At 46.7% G+C, this 24,887-nt stretch overlaps 1 protein-coding gene across 6 annotated transcripts in view; it reads left to right on the forward strand.

Moving 5' to 3' along the window:
* The window catches only part of TJP2 (tight junction protein 2), a 128,415-nt gene that overhangs the window by 81,947 nt on the left and 21,581 nt on the right, over positions 1 to 24,887 (forward strand). For all 6 annotated transcript variants that reach the window (XM_084771725.1, XM_084771726.1, XM_084771728.1 and 3 more), the window contains 10 exons: positions 4,350 to 4,403; positions 7,877 to 8,001; positions 9,544 to 9,646; positions 10,568 to 11,186; positions 16,218 to 16,321; positions 17,294 to 17,447; positions 20,181 to 20,289; positions 20,396 to 20,526; positions 21,753 to 21,819; positions 22,489 to 22,639. In XM_084771725.1, coding sequence (XP_084627851.1) covers positions 4,359 to 4,403; positions 7,877 to 8,001; positions 9,544 to 9,646; positions 10,568 to 11,186; positions 16,218 to 16,321; positions 17,294 to 17,447; positions 20,181 to 20,289; positions 20,396 to 20,526; positions 21,753 to 21,819; positions 22,489 to 22,639 — 1,608 coding nt within the window. In that variant the 5' untranslated portion in view covers positions 4,350 to 4,358. The remainder of the gene's footprint in view (positions 1 to 4,349; positions 4,404 to 7,876; positions 8,002 to 9,543; positions 9,647 to 10,567; positions 11,187 to 16,217; positions 16,322 to 17,293; positions 17,448 to 20,180; positions 20,290 to 20,395; positions 20,527 to 21,752; positions 21,820 to 22,488; positions 22,640 to 24,887) is intronic.

Below are 24,887 nucleotides of genomic sequence, written 5' to 3' on the forward strand. Positions count from 1 at the left end.
CTTTCTTTCCTGCTCTTTCTCTGCCGGAGGGGAGGGGAGGGGAGCCGAGCCCTTCACACAGTGGTACAGTGACTCCTTTATCCTCAGATTTATTTGTGTCTTGGCAGCTTCTAGTAACAAATTGTGAGATTGCAGGATGCGGTTTGCAGTCAATGGTAGAATTTTAAATACTGGTCTTATTTTGAGCAGTCCTAGGTGAAACTGATAGCCGCTCGCTGGATTTGTGAGTCAAAGACTCTGCCGTTTCCCATGTGTTGGGAATCTCAGCGAGCTTGGCTTCTTGGGTACAGATTAGCACAGTGCTTTGTGTGTTAGAGAATTTTGTGTTTGGGATCAAACATTTAACCTTCTTACCCTGTAGAAGACCATGTGCCGATGTCAGGGCTTTCACATCACAGGGGAGATTTCTCGCATCACTTCTGGCCCACAGGGTATTGTAACATGGATGGGCATTTGCTGTGTGGCTTGGATTGTGATAAAAGTGTGTCCTTAATAAACATCTTGAGATGAATCTTAGTCGTCTCTGTCACTGCGAAGCAGCAGTGTATGGGCAGGGAGCTTCATAGTTGCCTGTTCAGGATCACTACAGGCAGTCAAGACTTAGTTATCTGCCCGCAGTTGGTTCTGAATGCTTCCTTTTGTGTGTGTTGGGAGGCAGAGTGCACATGTGTGTGCACTCCGCTTGTGTGTGAAGTCTGGACTCATTTGCCGGTGTTGTTCCTCAGGAGCTGGATTTTGAGACAGGGTCTCATAGAGCCTGGAGCTTGCGAGACTGGCTAGCCATCAGGCCCCGTTACTCCTCTGCCTTCATTCACCTCCCCAGGTCTGGGATCACCAGGTGCTTTTACCTACATTCCAGGGATTGAATCAGGCCCTCGTGTTTGTGCAGCGAGCCCTTTGGCCAGCAGAACTCTCTTCCTACTCTTAAAGGGTAGTTACCCATTTGGTGAAGGGTTTCCCAAGAAAATGAACCCTATAAAAGGCATAAAAATAACAGATTGAATAAGTCTTGGCGTTAGTTCAGGGTCATTCTTAAAATAACCTATACAAAGCTTCTTCTTTACGATAGGCCACATAGCTCCTAACTTTCCATGGCTTCTAGGAATGGCTGTTCTAATATGGAGGAGGTTACCATTAATCTTCCTTACATGGGAAGTAATGTGATCAGAAAAAATCACAGAAAGCACATGGCAGCTGGCTTCCGGTGGATGGAATCTTATTCCCGAGGTTGACAAGGGGCCCTGGGCCTGTAGATGGGTCCAGATTTTTCAGGTGATTGAAGTTGCAGATCCTTCTGTAATTTAATCTGCTCAAGATTCTATGCCACCTTCAACTTTCTAATAAAGCAAAGAGAGGTGCTGAAGAGTCTGGAACACTCCGGGCTCCCCCACACCCAGTGCTTGCCCCCATCTGTACCCACTGCACGTGTCTTTCTTGTTGTCCTCGTAGCTCTCACGCTGCGGACACTGCTCCTATCTGCCTCCTCCCCACAGGAGAAGTTGTTACACGCTCCTTTGCCCCTTGCGAAATTGAAGTCGTATTCAAACTTCTGGGACCAAGTGCTGGCTTGGGTGTTAGGTCCTCAGCTAGAAGTTGAGCACCCCTTGCTGCCCCCACCCCCACCCCCACCCCCGGCACTTTTGAACTTATGAAATGATTGGTACCTACAAAATACTTAGGTATGGAAGGCATAATGTATAGCAAATATTCCAAGTTCATCGCGATCTCCTGTCCCCACCAATGCATGAAACTCAGGTCTCTTCTGTTCCACCCCTCTCTCCTTCCCTGGCTGCTTCACCTTCAGTTTTGTGTTGCGTTCCTTTGCTTTTTTCCTCTTCTTTTGAGATGGGTTCTCACTACGTAGCCCTGAGTGCTCTGAAACTCACAGAGTGAGTGCTGTGATTAAAGTCATGTGTCATCTTGACCGGTGACCAGCCTACTGTCCTTTATTATTAAAGAGAAAAACTGGGCTGGGAGGGTAACTCAGTGGCAGAACAAGTGCCTCGGATGTACAAGGCCCTGAGTTTGACCCCCAGCATGGCAAAAGAAAGGAAGACCCTCCCTCCCCTACAGAAACCCCAAGCCAAAGCAAAAATAAAAACTGTGCTCATGCTAAACAAACAAATTGGGAGGGTTGCTCTATAATGTCTTCATCTTCCTTTCAGAATGTTTGCGCGTTGCGTTGTGTGGACACATGTATGTTCTTAGCTTCAGCACCCTGCTATGCCGACCCCCCCCCCCCCCGCCCATGCCACCCAGTGCCACGCACTCTGATAGCCAAGGCTTTGCCTACGCCCTCCATGCCTTTTGTATCTTTCTGACCCTAGATCTAATATGAATTGTAGCTTTTTAATCTTTGAGAAGTCTGATCTCTGGGAGCCAGATGGTATTAGCCGTGGGAATGTCCCAGAATTGAGCACGCGGGGCTGGGGTGTGTAGGGGGGTGGCAGGAAGGAGGACAAGAGTCACAAATGCCTCTCAGTCTAAGTAATCAGTTAAGTCATTCGACAGGAGGCTACTTCATCTTTATTCTGTGCAAACAGAATTGCGGTTTCCTAACTCTGTGCTTCCCAAAGGCGTGGGTTATCTGGTCAAGTGGATCTGTTGGCATCATCGTCTTTGGCTCTGAGCGCCTCTGTCCCAATGTTAGGAGTCTGAGCAGGGAGAAAACCCATAGTATTTAGATATTTTTCAGCACCTCTACATCTCTATAATCATCAGTGCATGGTTCGTCTTCTGAGGCTTTTTAAAAAAAATAGTTTAATTTTATGTGCATTGGTGTGAGGTTATCAGATCACCTGGAACTGGAGCTACAGACAGTTGTGAGATGCCATGTGGGTACCAGGAATTGAACCTGGGTCCTCTGGAAGAATAGACAGTGCTCTTAACCACTGAGCTATCTCTCCAGCTGTTCTGTTTTTGTTTTTGTTTTTCTTAAGACAGGGTTTCTCTGTGTAGCCTTGGCTGTCCTGGACTCACTTTGTAGACAAGGCTGGCTTTGCATCTGTCTGTCTCTACCTCCCTGAGTGCAGCCATTGATCCCTCAGTTTGTTTCTTGTAACTTTTGTGTGTGTGTGTGTGTGTGTGTGTGTGTGTGTGTGTGTACATACATGTACAAGTGCATGTAAACTATGAACTCTTTCTTCTTACATCTCTTGGAATTCTGTGAAGCCTTGGTTTAAACATGTCCCTTGGAGAGGACCCTTGCATTTTCAATGCGGTGGCATTACCAGTGCCACTTTGACGTGTTTTGGGACGATGTACAGTCAGTTGCCATAATTGGACTCATTTCCAAACCTGAATATAGGCCCCTTGATAGGAATTCTCCAGAGTGATAATTTCTAGTTTTTTCGTAATACTCACAAACCAGGCTGGTGTCTCAGGAGTCCCTATGTGGAAGTATTTTCCCTTCTGCTGTATCTCCTCTGATCTCCCACTCCTTTAGCTCTTATGTGTGTCTTGCATAGGCAGGTCTGTCTGTAGCTTTGTGATTTCCCCACCTTTCTAGCTCTCTTAAAGACAGCCTGCATTTAACGGATGGCCAGTCTTGAAGTAGCACCACTGTATTAAGGGTCTCCCTGGATATCTCTTAGAATTGTGTTAGCAGAGGAAGTCCCAGGCATGTGTTCTACACCATCTATTGCTGACAGAAAGCCAGGAGACCACACAGTTCACTCAGTTTGACACGCACCCTATTATTACAAGGCCAAGGGTTTCTTAAGATGTAGAAAACTGGCCAAAAAGTCATTTTTGACAGGAGAGAGAGAAATGGGAGAATATATTTAAATGTAATTACAATTTTATTATATTTAAAGTGTGTGTGAGTGTGTGTGTGTGTGTGTGTGTGTGAGAGAGAGAGAGAGAGAGAGAGAGAGAGAGAGAGAGAGAGAGAGGGAGAGATCATGATGAGTGGATGCTCATCATGCCATGGTGCATGTGTGGAAGTCATTGGACAATTTTCAGAAGTTGGCTCTCTTTTCCCACTATGTTGGTCCTAGGAATTGAACCCTGGTTGTTATGCTTGGCAACAAGCACCTTTACCTGCTGGGCCATCGTGCTGGTCCCCAAGTAAGATGTTATGTAAAAAGTCTCCTAACAATGGTGTTTCAGAGAGGTTGTCAACCGGCTCATTACTTACCACTTAGTCTCTTTTTAGGGCCTCTGACCTTGTCTTTCATTTACTATCTTAGTAGCAGGACTATCATGTCCTAGAAGATCTTATACAACTATAATCAGTGTAATATTTTGAGCAAATGCCTGCATTTTTTTTAAGCATATAGAGTTAACAGTTTTATATCTGGCTTTGGGGTGGTCTGGTGTTCACTCAGGTTGTCTTTGCTGCCACACAGGGCCCAGGCATGGAGGAGCTGATATGGGAGCAGTACACCGTGACCCTGCAGAAGGTGAGTTCTGCACAGTCCGTGCATCCTCCTCTTGGCCTTGGTGTCTCCCAGGTCATCATCTTACTCACTTTCGCCCACACAGTCTTGTTTTTAATCTGTCTGAGGTGGGCAGCGCATCCCTGCAACTGGCTGGCAGGAATGAGCTTGTCACAGAGAGTCACATGCTCTTGTGCTTTTGATCAGATGCTGCTTACTACATAACACTTCAGGGGATGCTTCTCTCCTCAGAGAGAAAGACTGTGAAAGGGAAGAGGGAATGAAAGTAACCTGTGTCTGCTTGAGGACGTTGAAGTAACATTTCCCAGTGGACACAACCTTCCTTCTCGATCTCACCCTCCCTTCTGGTGTTTGAGGTGGGAATTGGATTTATGCCCCCTCACGTGCTGAGAACACAGGAGGCTCTTGGTCCAGTCCACTGGGCTATACCCTCTTTCCACCTCGTCTATAATGACCTGTCTTTTAATAGTAGTAAGTCCGCAGTAAATTTTAAAAGACTGGCTTATAAGTCAAGAGGTTGTGTGAGTGTGTGTCTGTCTGTCTGTCTGTCTGTCTGTCTGCATCTGCCTGTCTATGGAGATGAGAAGTCAACCTTGGGTGGTTTTCCTAAGGTGTGTTTTATGTTACTTTTTGAGACAGGATCTGTCAGTGGCCTGGAGCTCATTAATTAGTCTAGCCTGGCTGGCCAGTGGGTTCTGAAGCTACACCTGCCTCCACCTCTCCTGCTGGGCTTTTGAATGCACTATAAAGTCAGTTTCTTGACTTGTTTTGTTTTTCTTTTTTCTTGTTTTAAAAATCTAGCCTCCTGATGTGTGTGTGTGTGTGTGTGTGTGTGTGTGTGTGTGTGATTTATTTATTATTGTGTATACAATGCTCTGCCTGCATGTACACTTGCACACCAGAAGAGGATACCAGATCATATTATAGATGGTTGTGAGGCTCCATGTAGTTGCTGGGAATTGAACTCAGGACCTCTGGAAGAATTCTCTAGCCCCTGCTCCCCCCAATATATTTTTAAAGGAGTGGAGTTAACCACAAATAGAGTTTCTGTCTATGAACTAGTAAGATACTGAGTGAGTAAAGTATTTGTCACATAATTGCAGGAGCTTGAGTTGGGTCCCTGGCACCCTTGTAAAATGATGGCCTTGCTGGTGCATGCATACAGTTCCAGGACTGGGAAGGCAAAGACTCGTAGATCCCTGGGGTTTGGTGACCAGCGGCTGGCCAAGTCCACTGAGCAAGCTCCAGGCCAGTGAGAGACATTGTCTCAAAAACCTCAGAAAATGGTGGATAGTGCCTGAAGAATGAGGGTGCCCTCTGGCTTCCACATGCACACACATGTATTCTACACACACACACACACACACACACACCCTATCCGTACCCCCTCCACACAAAAAGTTTCTGTTTACTCCTTGCTTTGGGTTGAAAGTAAAATGCTACATATATTTATTTGTTTTTTAAAGCCACTCCACAGATTCTACCTTTTAAAAACAAACTTTTTATTGAATCGTGAATTTCACATCATGCACCCCAGTCATCACCCCATCTTTTCATATCTATCCTCCACCCTTGCAGCTCCCCCCACTAAAAGAAAGCAAGCAAAAAATCCCAATGTAGAACCTGCGGTGTGTCATGTGTGTCACACAGTATACCGTTTGCCCAGACAGCTTTTCTTACAAATGCTCATTGCAATGAGTCATTGGTCTGGTTCGAGGCCTCTGGCTTCTGCTGCTCTATCCGTACTGGATCCTCACTGAGACTCCTCTTAGATGCTCTGTTGTCCTGTGCTGTGGAGATCCTGCAGCCTTGTTGTGGAGGGCCAGCCCCTTCACGAGCTCCTGCAGTTCATAGATGGGGTACATGTTGGGATGGGCCTGGGTCATAGCTGAATTGGCCAGCTTGACAGCTCTCCCATGTTCATGCCACTAGGGCCCAACTCTCTGACACTGCCCAGGTCCACGCCCTCGGGGATGGCTTACCTGGGCCCCCACCCCCAGGGCCGGCTCTCCTATGCTGCCCAGAGAAGGGGTGGGATGGTGGGACCAGCCCTGCCCAGCCCTCAGATATCAATATATTCCTAGATGGGGGACATCTGAATGGCCTTTGGTGATAACTGTTGTTGTTAATATTACCTGTACGGCCTAATAATGTTTATCATCAGGCCTATAATTATTATTACAGCAGTATAACCCGCTAGCAATCAGTTAAGACACAGACGCCTGGTATATTTCAAAACAGCTTTAGTTAACCTGGGACAGGGCAGATATCAATCCTCTAAACTACTTCCCATATTAGGGCATCTGCTTTTAATAACTTCTTTCTTTTTTTCTTCTAATAATTTCTATCAAGCTACTTCCCATCTATAATCCCAAATACTTGCTCATGTTCTTCATCTGGGCCGAATCCTCCATCCACGCCGGCCATGTGCTTCTCCTCCACCTAACCCATGATGGCTGCCTCCTTCTCCTCTCTCTACTCCCACATCTCCTCCTTCCCAAGATTCTCTCTGTCTCCCCAAGCCCGGGAACCTAAGCCACACCCATCTCATTTGCCCTGCCCAGCTGTTATGGCTTTTTTATTAATTAGCATCAAAATACATCAGACCAAGAGATAACAGACCACCCACTGCTGCAGGGCCACAGACCTAGACATGGTCTTTGGGGGCAGCATGGGCCAAGACTCCACCACAGTCTCAGCATCACCAGCTACTCACATAAGGCTGCTCCTCAGTATCCCGGAGTCTCTAGCTCCCCCCCACCCCCCCCACCCCCCACCCCCCACCCCCGCTGCCTCTCCATTGTGCCCACTGCTCTGCTTCTCTTTCTCTTCCATCTCTCCATCACTTACTCTCTCATCTTAGTGGCACCCAGGACTTATCCATGTCTGGGGATGTCCCAAGCATGCTGTGCCCCACCCCTGTGGCACCAGATGGGAATTGTCTTCAGAAGTTACCCTTTTGTTGTTGTTGGGGTGGCTTTTTGTTTTGTTTTTGAAGATAAGGTTTCACTATGTACCAGAGCCCTGGTGGTAGAGCAGGCTGGCTTGCCTACTGGAATTATAGACATCTCACATTTGTCTAAAGATAGACTTTACAAACACAGTTTCACGGGGAATCAGTTTGTATTGAAGTTGTTCCACTCAGGCCAAAGGATGCTGTGAGAGGGTCTACCTGGACAGCAGACAGTCCCCTTCTCCTGCCTCTTGAGATAACGTCAGCCTGGGCCTGTCAATCTTTTCCACGTTCCTGGAGGCTGCCCCGTTAGATACAAAGCAATTTCCCTTTAGAGATCTGTCAGCTGACCTCAGGGCGGCTTTATTTAGTTTTTCATTTGTTTCTGTAAGCCCATCTGTTCCTGGGCTGTCTCTGCTTATTGATTTGACCTTTATTTTATTGAGTGCTTGTAATAAATCCTGAAAGCCACTTATGGAGGGATTTTTTTCATTTTTCTTCCCCCCCTAATTCCAATGAACAGGATTCCAAAAGAGGATTTGGAATTGCGGTGTCTGGAGGCAGAGACAACCCGCACTTTGAAAATGGGGAAACGTCAATCGTCATTTCTGATGTGCTCCCAGGGGGACCTGCTGATGGCTTGCTTCAGTAAGTGTCCTCACTCCCCTCCCCCGCCCCTGCCAAGCCCTGCAGGTTGACACCAGATGTGTGTTTTGATGATTGTGTGTGTTTACATCTGAAGTCTTGAGTGAGAATTACGGTCCCAGCTAATACGTTATGCTTTAGCAGTCACTAGACTTTGGGGAACATGCAAATGTGGAGGGAAGAGGGAAACCCTGTGTGTGGATCCTCCCATCCCATAGGAAGGTAGTTGGAACCATCACTTGAGGGCTTTGGAACCTTTTAGCTGTGCTGTGAACCCCCTCCCCCAACCCCCGCCCCCCCCCCCCCTTCATTCTTTACTTTGCTGACACTGTCTGTGGGCTGGGCTGATCTCCAGTTCCCCACACAGGCCAGGATGACTTTGAATTCTAATTCTTCTGCCTCTACTTCCCACGAGCTGGGTTTACAGACCTGTACCATGGCACCCAGCTTATGCAGTGCCGGATATTGGGCCCAGAGCTCCGTGCCTGCTAGACAAGCATACCAATTAAGCGACATTCTCAGTCCCTGGGGACCCTTTCCTAACCTGTAGCTTATGTCCCCATAACAAAGCACTCGAGAAAATAACTTAAAGGAAGCACTTATTTTGGTTCACAGTTACAGAGGGCTTTGTCTGTCCGGGTGAGGAGAATGTGGTAGAACAGAGCAGCTCACAGCATGGTGGCTGGGAACAGAGCATGGGAAAGACAGGGACAGCACCTGCCCTTTCTGGCTTTCTCCTTTATTTCCTCAAGCACATAGGACGGGGTCACCCACATTCAGGGTAGGTCTATCCCACTCAGTTCTCTGGAAAACATCCCCATAGACACAGCCAGGAGTGAGCTTTACTAACCTTTTTGGCGCTTTTCAATCCAGCCAAGCTGACAGAACTGAAACTTCAGTTCCCACACTTCTCAGTGTCTACCAAGTCTACCAGAGTCTTTATATATGTCCTAGTACATATTGCTTTGGGATTCAGTGAAGATGGTTAGAACGTGCTAGGATCATGGGCTAATCTTCAGCAGTACCCGCCTCCAATAAAAACCCAGCAAACAACCCACAGAATTTAATAGTGGGAGAATTCATGATAGTTAAATCTAAGTTATCTAACTGCCAGCCTTCTGTTCTGACAAGATAACCCCACTTTAAAAGATGGATTCTCAATCCTATCGGGAAAGAATCTAAAGGTAAGTAAGTGGCTGCATTGGCCACATTACTCAAAAGTCGAATTTGTGTAAGATTTAAAATCTGTCGTGCCTCTTGCTGTCCTGACTGTTTCATGGTTTCTGGAACAACCCCGTGGTGTGGGTAGGACAGGCCTTTTACACATACACGGTGGTTCTTAGTAAAAGCCCGGAAGCTGAGCATGTGGCTTCTGGTTCCTTTCCTCTGAAGAGCTCAGACCAGGTTAGCCTGACTTGTGCGAGCCGCTGCCTCTGAGCCCCTTAATAAGCCTCCTAGGCTCATTTGCTGCTTCTGTTCCTCTCCCCAGCGTTCTAGATGACTTGCCATGAGTTTCTGTGACTGATGTTTGTTTCTCCTTTACAGAGAAAACGACAGGGTGGTCATGGTCAACGGCACCCCCATGGAGGATGTGCCTCATTCCTTTGCCGTTCAGCAGCTTAGGAAAAGTGGGAAGGTCGCAGCCATTGTAAGTCCTGGGATGGCACGCCGTGCACATAGAGATACAGGCAAGCCGACAGCCTTACACATCAACTGTAAATAAACATTAAAAAAATCTTCAAACATTTTAGAATATTTTTTTGTTCAATCAGAGCATAAAGGAGAGGTGGTTCTGTGGTTACGAGCCCATATTATATTGATCTTGCAGGAGACCTGAGTTTAATTCAGTAACATTTGTTTTCTGAGCATTTGGCAGAGTTACGTAACCCAGGGCCAGCATTCTTTATGCAGCCTCGATATTTTTCTAGGTTGATGTTACAGATGTGGCAAAGCTGGGTCTGAGTTACCCCCCCCCCCAGGAAGGTTGCAAGCACCCCTACTTCTTGCTGCGAGCATCTCCTAAGAATAGGGCTATCTCGTCATCAAATCTAAGACCGCCAGTAACTGTGCAGCGCCTTCTGATACCCACTCCATGTCTCAAGATGCCGTGGATGAGCCTTCCCGGATCCAACTGTCCTCCTTGTGCTTGCTTATCTCCTCAGACACTTTTTGTCTAGAAGGGGTACCTTTCCCCTGCAGGAGTGTCTCATTTCCTGGTTTTCACTTGACGTTTATGAACTGACTGGAGCCTTTGGGGGCTTTTCTTACTTGGTCAGAAGTGGATTTGGAGGTGTTCAATATACACAGCTGCAGTCACTTTTTTCTCTCTTCTAATTTTGTAAGGCTTGTTGTCCTTGGTTCCAGAGAGGGGTTTTGGAGGTTTGGCAGGGATGCAGGTGTTTAAGGGATGGAGTTTTTGCTTGTATATATGACCCTCCCATCCCCTCACGTACACTGAGTCTTGAGAGGGACAGTTTTATTGAAACTGGAACCAGGCCCACTGCCTTCCTTCCCAGCTGTCTCTGTTTGCTCTGTCATGCATCTGCATCTTCTCTCTTTGTCTGAACAGGTGGTCAAGAGGCCCCGGAAGGTTCAGGTGGCCCCGCTTCAGGGCAGCCCTCCTCTCAGTCATGATGACCGAGGTTTTGAGGTGATAGATGAATTTGATGGCAGAAGTTTCCGCAGCGGCTACAGCGAGAGGAGCCGGTACAGCAGCCATGATATGCTCAGCCACAGCTGGGAGGACAGTAGGGAAAGAGGGCGTCCCCAGCATCGCACGCAGAGCCAGGAGCGGGAGCGCAGCCGTGGCCGGAGCCTGGAACGGGGCCTGGACCAAGAAGACTATGGGCGCAGGCGTGAGCGCAGCCGTGGCCGGAGCCTGGAACGGGGCCTGGACCATGACTTTGTGTCCCGGGACCACAGCCGTGGCCGCAGCATTGACAGGGACTATGACAGAGACTATGAACGCACCTATCACCAGGCCTATGAGCCTGACTACGAGCGGGGGTATAGCCCATCGTACGACCGCAGAGCCCAGGCCGAGGCCCGTTACGAGCGCAGCCGAAGCCGCGAACACCTACGCTCCCGCAGCCCTAGCCCAGAGCCTAGATCCCGTCAGGAGCACAGGGGCCAACATGATCCTGAGAGGCCCATCGGGGTCCTTCTGACCAAAAACAAGGCAAATGAAGGTAGGCATACGTGATATGGGAATGAAAGCAGTACCTGCCAGCATCACCTGGTGCTCACCTGGCCCCTGCCAGTGTTGAACATCCACCAGAACCGGATGGCACTCGCGGGCTTATTTATGCCTCACTGCCGTAGGAGAAACAGAGAGACCCAGTAGGGCCCACTGATCTGGACGCAAGGTGTCTCACAGGCAAAGCCAGATCCTCAGAGAAGTTCCTCTCCTCCGCTCTTGTCAGAGTGAAACTTCTCAGTCTCCCCTGTGTACCAGGAACCAGAGACTATGGGGGTCTGTGTGTGAACAGGCCGTGCTGGGTGAACCTAGTGCTTCTAAGTGTGGGAAAGCAAAGCCGTGCCCCCCCGCCGCCCGCCGCCCGCCGCCCCTCTCCCCCCCCCCCCAGCCTTGGTGGTAGGAGGCCTGATTCCTGTGTTACATACAGGTCAGGGGGGTTGGAATGTATGTGGAGGCTTGGCTCCGCTTTAGTCTGCTTGCCTCACCTTGCGTTCCTGGAGACATGGGCACACTTAATCCCATCCTGGATTCATTAACCTGTGTGTGGTGAAGCTGTTAGCACAGTCCATGCAGGAGGTTTCTGAAGCTGAGTAAGTGGGGGAGCTGGAGCTCACACTCAGCTGATCTGAGGTGAGGAGATGAACAGGAAATGAGCCGTTTCCAGTCTTGGGTCTTGTTTTCCTACTTCTTAAATTTCTTTTCCTCTTCCTCCTCCTCCTCCTTGTTCTTCTTTGGTTTTTCGAGACAGGGTTTCTCTATGTAGCCTTGATTGTCCTGGACTCACTTTGTAGGCCAGGCTGGCCTCGAACTCACAATGATCCACCTGCCTCTGCCTCCCAAGCTGAAATTTCTTTTTAAAAAATATTTATTTATTTATATGAGTGTTCTATTTGCATGTATGACAGAAGATGGCACCAAAGCCCGTTATAGATGGTTGTGAGCCACTATGTGGTTGCAGGGAATTAAACTCAGGACCTCTGGAAGTGCAGCCAGTGCTCTTAACCGCTGAGCCATTTCTCCAACCGCCCCCCCCCCTTTAAATTTATTTATTACATATACAGACCAAAAAAGGGCACCAAATCTCATTATAGATTGTTGTAAGCCAACGTGTGGTTGCTGGGAATTGAACTCAGGACCTCTGGAAGAACAGCCAGTGCTCTTAACCCCTGAGCCATTTCTCCAGCCTGAAGCTGAAATTTCTTGTGACATAACTTTTGTCTTCGCTGGTTCTAATACTGTTCTAAGAAGAAAAAGCTGAAGAGCCACTGACAATGCTGTAGCTTGGGGCTTTGCATTTTCTAGTAGGTTTTAGACAAAAAGAGCCTATTTCCTTACATTTTTCCTACTTAAATAGCTGGAGTGATAGAATGACAGTAAAGGGGTACCTGGAGTGGGGGTGGGGTAAGCTGAGGTTGCACACACTGCTGAGGAGAGCCATCCTTGTCAGCAACTTTGGGGACATGAAGATGTCGCAGAGTCTTTAAAGCTATTGATGAGGAGATGGCCCTTCACTGGGCCCCAAGCTGGCTCCAGGTGTCAAGGTATGGAGAACAGAGAAGTTTTAATTTTTAAGGGTGAGCATTGGGCAGGGGACCTTCTTCCAAGAAGTTTGACCTATTCTGAGGGACATTGATTTGGAAACCTTTCCTGTTTCCCTGTCCCGCCCCCACCCCCACCCCCCGCCTCTTTTCTGTGTTCCTGCCATAGAAACAACCATATCATACAATCACAGAGGCACCTTGTATTAGAACTGACGGAATGAGTGTGCGAGCGTGTGTGTGTGTGTGTGTGTGTGTGTGTGTGTGTGTGTGTGTGTACATACATGTGTATGTAAAGGGGATTCGTAAGCATGGTTACAGGCTTCATTCCTGGTAACCTAACAGTGGAAGCCTAATGAAAGTCTCAGAAAGGCCAAGAATCCCGTAGTTGTTGAGTCCGTGAGACCTGATCTATCTCAGCGGTCATAGTCTGGTGCCTGCTAGGCTTTGGGGAGTATTCAGTCTACGTTGGAATCTGGCTGTCGTAACGGGCGAACGAGCTCGCCAGGCAGAGCAAGGACAAGCAGACACAAAGCAAAGACTTCTTTCTTCCATGCCCTTTTATGTGAGCCGCTACTAGAAGGTGTAGCTCAGATTTAGCTTTTCGGCTCTAATAATCCGGTTCGATGGCATGGCCAGCAGCCTGGGTTTTAGTTGGTTGCAGGTACAGTCGAGCAAGATTAGCTACCGTCGTCTACATATACAAATCTTAAACAGAAACGTCTTGGAATATTACTTCTTCTGCGTGATATGCTCAGAGTTCCCACTGCAGTGGAATTTTAAACTAGTCTTAGACACTCATTAAATCAGTTGAAGACCCACTGATGAGCTGTGATCCATAATCTAAGGAGACAGTGTTGGGCTAGAGAGATGCCTCGGTGCTCAGGGGTGCTCAGGGTTCTTCCAGAGGGCCAGAGTTCGGTTCCCAGCTCCCATGTCAGGCAGTAACTCTATCCTCAAGGGATCTGACGCCCCTTTCTGGCCTCCATAGACAACACACACACACACACACACACACACACACACACACACACACGAATAAAAATAAGTCTTAAAAAGTAAAGCTTTAAATAAAATAAAACGAGGGCATTATCCTATGAGATTGCCCCAGGTCATAGCTGATCTTAGTTAAATACAGGAATAAAAGGCTAATGTTCCTCTCCTGATCGGCTGTTTTGCTTTTAACTGTTTTGTTCCCCAAACTTTAATATCACTGAACAACTTTCGGTGGTGATGACGTGCAAACCCATGGCCTAGGATATGCTTGAGAAGTGTTCTCACCTGAGTCTACTTACAAACAAACAAACAAACAAACAAACAAACAAACACCATTTCCCCCCATGACTTTATTTATTTGAGTTTTCCATGTATGGGTGTTTGTTTAAGCGTATAAAAGTGGAACTGAGGTGATGGACAGCTGTGAGCCACCACGTGGGTGCTGGGAGCTGAACCTGAGTCCTCCGGAAGAGCAGCCAGTGTTCTTACCCTCCGAGCCATCGCTCCAGCCCTCCACTGCAGAAAATAATGATTATTTATAATTTCATCGATGGGGAGGGGGCATCCGTAGCACGATGGTTGCATGGAGCTCATAGGACAACTCCATGAGGGTCTGTTTTCTCCTCCCACTTTATGGGCTTCTGGGATTGAGGTCACTTTAGCTGGGACAGCGACCACCGTTATTCACAGAGATGTCTCACCGGCCCCAATCTTACCCTTTTTGAAAATTATTTTTATTTTCTGCGTAAGTGTTTTTACCTGTGTGTGGGTATGTGAACCACGTGCGTTGCTGGTGCTTGAGGTGCGTGAGAGCCCCTGACACTAGAGTCACAGATGGTTGTGAGCCACCACATGGGTGCTAGAGACCGAACCTGGGTCCTCTGCAAGAGCAGCAAGTGCTCTTAACTGCTGAAGCTTCTCTCCAGCCCGTAATTCCACTTGGGGGAAAAAAAATGACTGGGCAGTGGTGGCTCACTCCTTTAATCCCAGAATTTGGGAGACAGAGGCAGACGGATCTTTGTGAGTTCAAGGCCAGCCTGGTTCACAGAGTGAGTTCTAGGATAGCCAGGGCTACACAGAGAAACCCTGTCTTGAAAAACCAGGGAGGGCATGTGTAACAAAATAAAAGTATTTTAAAAAGGGGGGGGGCGGAAACCAGGGAGGGAAGAAAGAAAAAGAAAATGAAAAAAAAAAAGTGCTATCTTTTGCTAAAATTACCCTATAACTTAGCTATTTCTAGGTAACTCACACACAAATGCTTACATAAAAACAAATCTTCTAAGAAACCCAGTGCTAGGCAGGAACTGCTATCACCAGGTTCCTTGATGTGTCATAGAAGCTGGTTAATTCTTTTTTTTATTTTTTTAAACTAAAGAAGTGTTCATACAGAACACATGCCAGTGAGACTGTTTGCAGACACTCCTTGTTACAAAGGGAGCATTAAGCTTTTAGGAGGCTAGGTGAGGTGCCGATGTGTAAGGAAAGTGAACCAGACTTTCTCAGCCCTGTGTCCTGGGCTGTGTGTTCTCTAACCAGCAGGGCTTTGTCATCCCTGGGAGAGACATCCCACCCTGGGAGGGTGTGAACTGTACCTCAGAACTTCTATTAGTTCTTTCTTGTGGTGCTAAAAGCGACCCTAGAGCCTTACGAATGAGTTTACTACAATTGATTTTAAAACTACTTTTTTGTGTGTGTGTGACTACAAGAGGATAGTAAGGTGTTTTGTTTGTTTGTTTGTTCGTTTTGTTTTTGTTTTTTTAAGAAAGTGAATGATTTGTAAGTATACAAAGCAGTCAGAACACTGGTAATAATAACTTCAAAACTGACTGTGTTGGCCCTCAAGCTTACTTAATTGTGATAGCTTTCAAAGTCACTACAATTCATCCTTAAAATCTGTCTTTTTACAGCTTAGTAAATGAAATCAACATAGTCTGTAGAGCACTTGACACATTAAAAAGTGTGCACCCCTCCTAACCACAGCGTTGTTTTTCTTTCGAGAAAGTTCAAAGTGCTGCTGACTCATGGCTACTGTTCTAGGTATGGCTTTGCCCAGCTTACAAACACCTGGGCAGTATGATCTGTTACAGCTGAGACACACTGTGTCCTCAGCTCCCTGTGGGCAGCCTCAGAGCCAGCACATTCTCCTGGTAAGAAGAAGGAAATAGATAGATGTTGTCCCCGACCTTTTATTTGGAAAGTGTTTGTTTTAAGCAGATGTCCACATAGTCTTCACCTAGTTTGACCAGTTAACATTTTACAACATTACCTTCCTTTCTCCTTCCTAGTTTTGCTTTGTTTTGTTTTTTCTTTATAATTCTCCCTACCACTTCATCCTCCCTCCGATTCCCCACTTTCATTCCAGGCCAGCTTAACAGAGTATCTATCCCATATAAGAATTACAGTTTCATAAATGTTTGAATTATCTTTAAAGCCAGAGTTACGTTTGCTGAGCGAGTTGAGAATGTGTGTGTTCCTTGTTTGTCCTCTAGAGTATGGTCTGCGCCTGGGGAGTCAGATCTTCATCAAGGAAATGACCAGAACAGGGCTGGCAACCAAAGACGGCAACCTTCACGAGGGGGACATAATTCTCAAGGTGAGAGGACCAGGGCAGGGAACGGTGTGCAGTGTTGTGTGCCTGCACGCACCCCACACCCACACCCACACCCACGCACCAGCACAGAATAGCTGAGTGCCAGCAGCGGGCCAGGAGGAGGGTAGAGGCAGGAAGAGGAGAAGGATGAGGTGATCTTTGTCAAAGAACAAAAATAAACAGATATAAAGAGTAGGGATATAGCTGGGGAGCCAGTCTCTTTACCAGCTCAGGAGCCCTGCCCTTTCCACTCCCCCCCAGCCCCCAACATCCCCCCCAAGCCCCCAGCCTCCCCCCAATCCCCACCCCACCAAGAGGAAAAAACAAGGACAAAGAAGCCTTAGAGTCTGTACCAATTACAAAGGAAAAACCTCAAGGAACACTTTCCTTTCTCCCTGTTGGTTTAAAGTTGAGGTTCCGGTTCCCATACCGAGGCAAGGTGAGTCTGAGAACCCCTGACCTGTGACCGCTGAGTGTTTGATGGGTTTGTTTGGTGGTTGGCTTTTTGAGGCAGGGTTTCTCTGTAGCCCTGGCTGCCTCTGTAGACCACTCAGTAGACCTGGCTGGCCTGGAACTCAGGGAGACCTACCTACTTCTGCCTCCCACGTGCTGGGATTAAAGGCATGCAGCACTACTGTTTGGTAGTCTTTCTAAACCTCTCTGATTAGGAAGCGTGTTCCAGCAGTAAAGCAAGCTGTAGACTTGAACTTGCAAGTTAGGTAGGTTAGCAGAGTAACCTAAATTTACCCTGAACCTAAGTACAACTCTTGTCTGTTCTGGGCCTGTGTGGTTACATTTAATTTAAAGCATAGCTCACTTTCATTACGTCATCCTGACGTCTGGATGATGGCTAAGTCAGCAAGTTCTTTCGAGTTCTGGGGGGGGGGGGGGTGGTGGGAGAGGGAGTAAGGGTTTTGACTGAGCTGTGGACAGCTGTCCTGATGTGAATAGCGTCACCATTCTTTATATACGCAGATCAATGGAACTGTGACGGAGAACATGTCCTTAACCGATGCTCGGAAGTTAATAGAAAAGTCTAGAGGAAAACTGCAGCTCGTGGTGCTGAGAGACAGCAAGCAGACCCTCATCAACATCCCATCCCTAAATGACAGCGACTCTGAAGTAGAAGGTAAGAAGGAAGCCTGTGATCCAGGCGGGGCGTCACGAGGGCTGCTCCCGAAGGCAGCTCAGGGCTAGAGGGGCCAAGAAACCTTCCTCAAACTTAGATTCAAAGAGTATTCCTGATTTGTTTGTTTGTTTGTATATTAAAGCATCTTTTGAAATAAGATTTCCAATAGGAAATTGTGACACACTTAATTAGGCCACTGAGAGCAAAACTTAATAGTAAAAAAAAAAAAAATGTGTGACCAGTACAATGAACTAAGTATTACCCATTTGCTAAGTGCCACACAGACACAAAGTATAAGCTTTGTGCTTCTTAAAGGTGGCAGAAGCCAAGCATGGCAGTGGTTTTAATCCCTCTCTGAGCAGGCAGAGGCAAGGCTGCACTGTCTACCTGGCAGGTTCCAGGCTAGCCTCAAAGAATGAAAGAAAAGGAAAACAAACACAAAAAACCACCTGTGCTTGTGGGCGTGTCTTCCTTTCCTCATTAGACTGTTCTATATGTTAACTCTAGAGCTTAAAAATCTGTCTTAGAATCAGGAAAATCTGTGTTAAAATGCCAGCGCTTGGGAGACAGGCAGGCAGATCTTGGGAGTCCAAGGCTAGCTTGCTCTGCAAAGCAAGTCCTGGTCAGCCAGGGCTGTTACACAGAGGAGCCCTGTCTTGAAATACAAAAACAACAAAACAAAATATCTTAATAAATTCCAACTCTGAAGCTGGGTGTGGTGGCGCACGCCTTTAATCCCAGCAACTTGGGAGGCAGAGGCAGGCAGATCTCCATGAGTTCGAGGTCAACCTGGACTACAGATCAAGTTCCAGGACAGCCAGAGCTGTTACACAGAGAAACCCTGTCTCAAAAAACCAACAAAACAAAACAAAAACCAATACATTCCAACTCTGCTTAAGAGGAAGCCAGGCAGTCAGTTTCCCACCCTTGGGAGGTGTTCTGTCAGTCAAAATGGCTCAGTTTTAGGGTACTTGTTGCTCATTAATATATGTCCCTGTCCCTGGTTGCTGTTGTTTGTTTTCTTCTAAACTTGGACAAATGCATTTATTCCAGCTTCACATGTAACTCCCAAGGGAAGGAATCACATACATGGACTGCTGTTTCACACTGAGAAACATTTAATGTTGAACTTCAGGGACCAACCAGCTCTAAATGGTTGTTAATAATGTAAAAAAAATCCTTCTAAGAGCACGTGTGGTGTCTCCAAATTGTGGAGTTCAGATTGCTGCCTCACCTTCAGAGGGTGTGTTAGCAAAGAGATGTAATGCCAGGTCCAGTGAAATGGTCGCTAATACTCCCTCATGTGGGTATCCTAAAAGCAGTGCTAACAGGAAAGCAGAGAGACCATGGCCACCAATTGAAGTCAGTTACAGTTCATTTCCTTACCATTCCCCATGTGGTCTGCACAGTGTCAGTGTCAGGGAGCCTGATCCAGCGAGATCCCTGCGTGGTTTGAATATACATTAAACTCTGAGGAGCGCTGGTCTGTTTGGCTAGAGTGGTTTCTACAGCCTCAGATTCAGGCGATCATGGGTTGAAACTATGTAGGGAAGAGAGTCCAGGAAATCCAGGTTTCTTTTTCTTGTTCTACCAGCAGTTCAGTGTAAGCACAGTTGACACGGCGGCATTTGCAGTGTGTTGTGTATTATAGATAACTGTGCAGGAGAACAGGTTAACATTTAGCATCTTCTATAAGGGACGTAGTTTGGTTAGAAATGGTTCTGGAAGCAGTTCCTACAGCAGACACAGAAGGGACACTACTTGTGGCTGGATCGTGGCCTCTCCTTACCACAGCTTTGAAAACAAGTGGGAGGAGAGAAGTGTAAGGTGCCACGGATGTCTCAGTTGGGTAGAGGTCCTTGGGAACAAGAGTTCTCGAAGCATCGGTGGGCAAAGACAGGCGAAGCAACAAACAGAGACAAACCCAGGGGAGTGTTTGAATCTGAGTGTATTTTGCAGGCAAGCAAGCTAGATTTTTATACACATTTTTTGGAAAGGGGAGTGTTTTTGTGGACACATTTTTTTTTCCATTCAAGGAGGTCACAGTTCAAAATACAGGATGCAAAGTAATAATGTTGTCATCAATCTTGAATCATCATTCTTAAGTCATTTAGATTGGTTATCAGTGCATGTGCCCTCTTTATCAAAGGTCAGTGTTCTCTCATTATGCCAAGCACCTGTGAGTCAAGGCAGTTTTTTCTTAGCTCTTCTTGACCCTATCTGGAGCTTTCTTAAACACTTTATTTGTAAGTCATAATATAAACTATGATTAATCCTTAGCCGTGTTTTTATTAACAAGTGGAATGGAACTTGGCTGCAGTCCCAAGTTAAGGCGTCTCCTAACAACACAGTTATGTTTAAAAGTTCTGATATGAAGGTAAAAACAGACAGAATGTTCCAAAACAAGAAGGCTACAATCAGTTACTCCTGGCAGGAACATCACACCCATTCCAAGAGGCTCTCCCTGGCTAGAGGGTCGTCGCCTCCAGTTGTGTGGTATCATTTGTCACACAGATTCCACTGGAGAGGTCTTGACAGTAAGGCTCTGCATTTGACTGCCTCTTCAGTAAGTCATCTCTCTCTCTGAAAACTAGGAAGATTTTTTTTTTCCCTCCCTCAGTAAAAGAAAGAACTGCTAAGCTGATGGTTTCCCTCATGTTTCCTGCTCAGAGAACAGTGTAGTTTTGGTACGTATGTGTCTCACTGAAGCCATCTTTTCTTATTTTTAACCAGATATCTCAGAAATAGAGTCCAACCGATCTTTTTCTCCTGAGGAGAAACGCCAGCAGTATTCTGATCAGGATTATCATTCCTCTAGTGAGAAGCTGAAGGAGAGGCCGAGGTAAGGCGATGTGGCGAGGGCTTTCGTTTCTGTTAGTCCCCGGTGCATGCGCGTGACTGTGTGTTGTGACTGAATGTGCTGAGACAAGACCATGTGTGTGCTTCAGTTCAAGAGAGGACACCTCAGGCCGACTGTCCAGGATGGGCGCCACACCCACTCCATTCAAGTCCACAGGGGACATCACAGCTGTAGGTGCCACCGAGGCCAAGGAGCCCAAGTACCAGGAAGAAATCCCAGGTAAGGCTTCCAGATCATTCTTTTCTCTGTATATGTTATATACAACTGGTTCATGCAAACCATATGCTCCCAGCCCAGCTCTCCACTGACTGGAAGGCTTGGGTTCAGAAATACGTGCTTGGTATTACCAGAGAATGGCTGGAAAAAAAGCAAATTTATTTAAAAATAAATTGTAAAGGTGAAGAGACCATCTTTATTTTTCTGTTTTAATGTGGGAGGTAAAATCCATTCTAATACATGATCATAATTGGCCATATTTTGACACATTATTTTCATTGTTCCTACACTCTAATTATCATCATAACTCCAGGTACATAAATATTTATATTTGGGGAAAACATATTTTTTGGCTGTAAGGAGCACTGCTTCAGCACCTTCTACTTTGTGTATTTTTGTTTGTTTGTTTGTTTGTTTGTTTTTCCCTGACTTTAAGAAACTATGATAACTATTAATGCCTTAAAGTTAAGCTTCATCTTTCAATCATCCCCTCCCCCCACCTTTCTTTTTTTTCTTTAAAGAAATAAAAAATGAGGGGGCTGGAGAGATGGCTCAGTGGTTAAGAGCACTGGCTGCTCTTCCAGAAATCCTGACTTCAATTCCAAGCAACCACATGGTGGCTCACAACCATCTATAATGGGATCTGATGCCCTCTTCTGGCCTGTATGTGTACATGCAGATAAAGCACTCATGTACATAAAATAAATAAACCTTAAAAAAATTAAAATGAGGGCAGTTTAAGAAGGGCAAAGTATTTGGGAATGGGGTTAGTAATCAGGGAAAGTGTGTTCTGCTGTTTGATGGGATGGCACGATTGTGACATCAGACACGCATAAAGCCTGTGGATTTTGCTTTCTTTATATTAAGGAACAAGCTCCCGAGGGTCTGGATGACAGGAAGGAAGATGTTTGTCTTGTTTTGTTGTGATTTATTTTCGTGGTATGTTGAAGGAGTCCACAGCGCCCTGCATGTGAGCCAAGCTACGCCTTCAGTCCACACAAAACTTTTTTAAACTCTGCAGTTGCTGGGGACTGTAGAGACGGCTCAAGGGCTGAGAGTTTCCCGTCACCCACATGGTGGCTACGACACTGTGTAACTCTACTTCCAGGGGACTCAATGCCCTCTTCCGGCCTCCACACGCACTAGGCACGCACACGGTACATATATGTGCACGAAGAAAAATCTCTTATGACTAAAACAAAACCAAATAAAAATCTTTAAACCCACAGTGCCTCAACCCAGGACAGCCCCAAGAACTTTTCTTCGCCCTAGTCCTGAAGATGAAGCAATATACGGGTATGCACTTCTATAACCCTCTGGTCCCCCTTCCTCTTCCACACAGCGCATTCCTAGCTGTCTGCACCCCAACCCAGGTGGTGACGTTGCTCTACTCAGCCACCTTTAACCAACCTTATCCCTGATGCTCATAAACAAAACAAAACTGGGGTTGAGTGAGCTTGGCGGCTTTGGCATCTGTCCATTTACCCACCCAGCTTCTCCTCTGAACGTTTCTCTGAATGCTTGCACCATGCCATGTGTAACTCCCGAACAGGTGAAGCAGCTTCAGACTACAGCGTTGGAGGAGAGACTGCAGTGGTGTCCAGACTGCAGTTGTTGGACTAGGCCTGGCTTCCTTGGATCTGCACAATCTCTTTGTGCTGGAATAGACCTGGGAGGGCATCCTCCTGTCAGATAGCTAGAATCAATCCCTGGTTTCTTACTCTCTCTCATCTTAGATGAGCTAATGTGGTAAATTCTGTACTTTGGCTCCTTTGTGGGCTGGTAGATGTTCCTATCATTGTCCCAGGGAGAGAAAATATCAGACAGATGAGAAAATGAGAGGGCATTTTTGTAAACCGTGAAGTCACTCCTGAGCTAGAAAATAGATCTTTAATCTCTTGATGTGACTCCTTCAGTTTAAATAGTATGTTTCCTCTTTCCTTTCTGAAACCAAACCTCCGACAGCCCTAACACCAAAATGGTGAAGTTCAAGAAGGGCGAGAGCGTGGGCCTCCGCTTGGCTGGTGGAAACGATGTTGGGATATTTGTGGCTGGCATTCAGGAGGGCACCTCAGCAGAGCAGGAGGGCCTGCAAGAAGGAGACCAGATTCTGAAGGTGAGGAAGCCCGCCCCCTAGGGGCGACTTGGGAAGGTGCTTTCTGGGTGTTTTTCAGTGCAAGAGTTCTGAGGACACTGGGTTCCTGGTTGCTCTAAAAGTTTGGCATGCTGAGAGCTGTCAGGATTTGGAATATACTTATATCTCTGTGTGCACGCACGTGCGTGCGCGCGCGCGCGCACACACACACACACACACACACACACGCACGTGTGTGAGAAATCTACGTGTCATTAACTGGCTGGCTGGGAAGCATTTCTAGGCCCAAAGGAGAGGAAAGAAGCTACAGAATTGCTCAGGGAGTCAGACCTCAAGGCACAAGGACAACCCCGCCCTCTGCACTCTGCTGATATAGCTCAGATGCCTGCAGAGTGGGAGGTGTCAGGCCTTGCTCATGAGCATTGCTAAGCTTTCCAGTGAAACTCTAGGACCTTCTTTGGCTGCAGGCAGGGCCCTAGAAGACTATCTTATCTGAGTGAACCTCGAGGCGACACATGATCCTAGGACATCTCTCCAGCCCTAGCTTCCCGTGCTACTGATGAAAATCTTTTCAAATGCCAGCACGTACTAGTTTGTACCTGGTGGACATGCTCATGAAGAGAAAGCATGCTTCCTGCTACTGGGAAGCCAGAGGCTTAGAGCTTTGCTTATTAACATTGGAAAGTAAAGTAGATTTTTCTTGTGGAGGGGCAGTATATTTGAATTTGTATGAAAGAGTTCACCTAGGGCTTCAGACTCCCAATTGCTGTATAAAACACTATTAAAGACAGGGAGGATTGCTTCCATACTCAGAACTTTTCTAGAAAGATTTCTTTGTTTCCTGGCATCGCCGTGGCGACCAGGGAGATGCTGGTGGGCACTGACTTGTCCTGCAGTAGTCCTTGGTAGAGGTCTGGCAACAGGTGGCCTTGACCATCACTCAAGCTGACGACAGAAGGATCTCTTTTCTGTAAAAGGCTGAGAAAGACTGAACTCCCCGCCCTGGGCTGAGAGGCAGCTGCGGCACAGTGAGCTGGATGGATCTGATACCGAATCCTCCCCAGGCTCCCAGCACAGCCAGCCGGGCCCTGCATACTGTTCTCAGATAATGAAAGACGATATTTGCCTGTCGGAAAGGACTGCAGAGTCTGACCTTGAAGTACAGAAACACTGGTCTCTTCTTCACTCCTTGGCCAGCCTGAAGATCTGAACAGAACGTCTTCCCAGCCCAGCCTTTTTTTTTTCTTTTTTAAAAGAGAGAAATAATTTTTTTTTCATTTTAGGTTTTATTTATTTATTTTGTATACAGTGCCCTGCCTGCATGTATACCTGCATGCTGGAAGAGGGCATCAGATCACATTATAGATGGTTGTGAGCCACCATGTGGTTGACGGGAATTGAAATCAGGACCTCTGGAGAGGTAGTCAGTGCTCTTAACCACTGAGTTGTCTCTCTAGCCACCTCTTTGTTATGTATATGGTGTTACTGTTATGAAGTAGAAAAGTCAAAAAAACCAAACACATTTGTGAAGTGGGCAGCGGAGGTTGTTGTGGTTGCTAAATCACAAGGATTTTTTAAAACTACGTAGTATTTGTGTGTATGTGTTAGAGGTGGGGAAGGAGAGGAGCACCTGTGCCATGCATGCCATGCCATGCATGTGGAGGTGAGAGGGCGACTTTTAGGAATCATTTCTCTCCCGATAAATGGACTTGCGACTAAATTAAACCGAGGTCATAAGGTTTGGTGACAAGTGCCTTAACACATTGAGTCATCACACTGGCTTTAGATTTTTAATATGTAGCTTGCAAAGTGTGTTTTAATTTTGACAAATATAGGTTTGGTCCCAGCACAAGGTCAGAGAAATAGTGGGGTCCCTGAGGCCCTATCTATGTGTGCCCTTTTATATTAAAAAAGATAAATATGAGCAGTTACAATGTACATAGAAAACATTCATAGATGCAGATGAAGCTATGTAAAAGGCACAAGAAAGGGCTAGACAGCAAAGTTCTGTGACCTCTGTCTGGGGACAGAGCTGGGAATGGCAGCACCTTTCATGGTACCATTGTTTCAAAGAAGAGCTGATTGCTGTTGAAAATCCCTCTTCCTCTCTCCTTTTCTCCTCTAGCTCCCTCTTCTAGGATGCTCCCTGAGCCTTGCAGGGAGACGATCTAGCATAGATGTTTGATTTCGAGCTGAGGGTCCCACAGTCTCTTATGATCAGTTGTGGGTCTTCTCATTGACCACTGTCAACTGTATAAAGAAACTTCCC

This window comes from Acomys minous (assembly GCF_964271855.1).
Source record: "Acomys minous genome assembly, chromosome: 2".
In the NCBI taxonomy this organism is placed as follows: Eukaryota; Metazoa; Chordata; class Mammalia; order Rodentia; family Muridae; genus Acomys; species Acomys minous.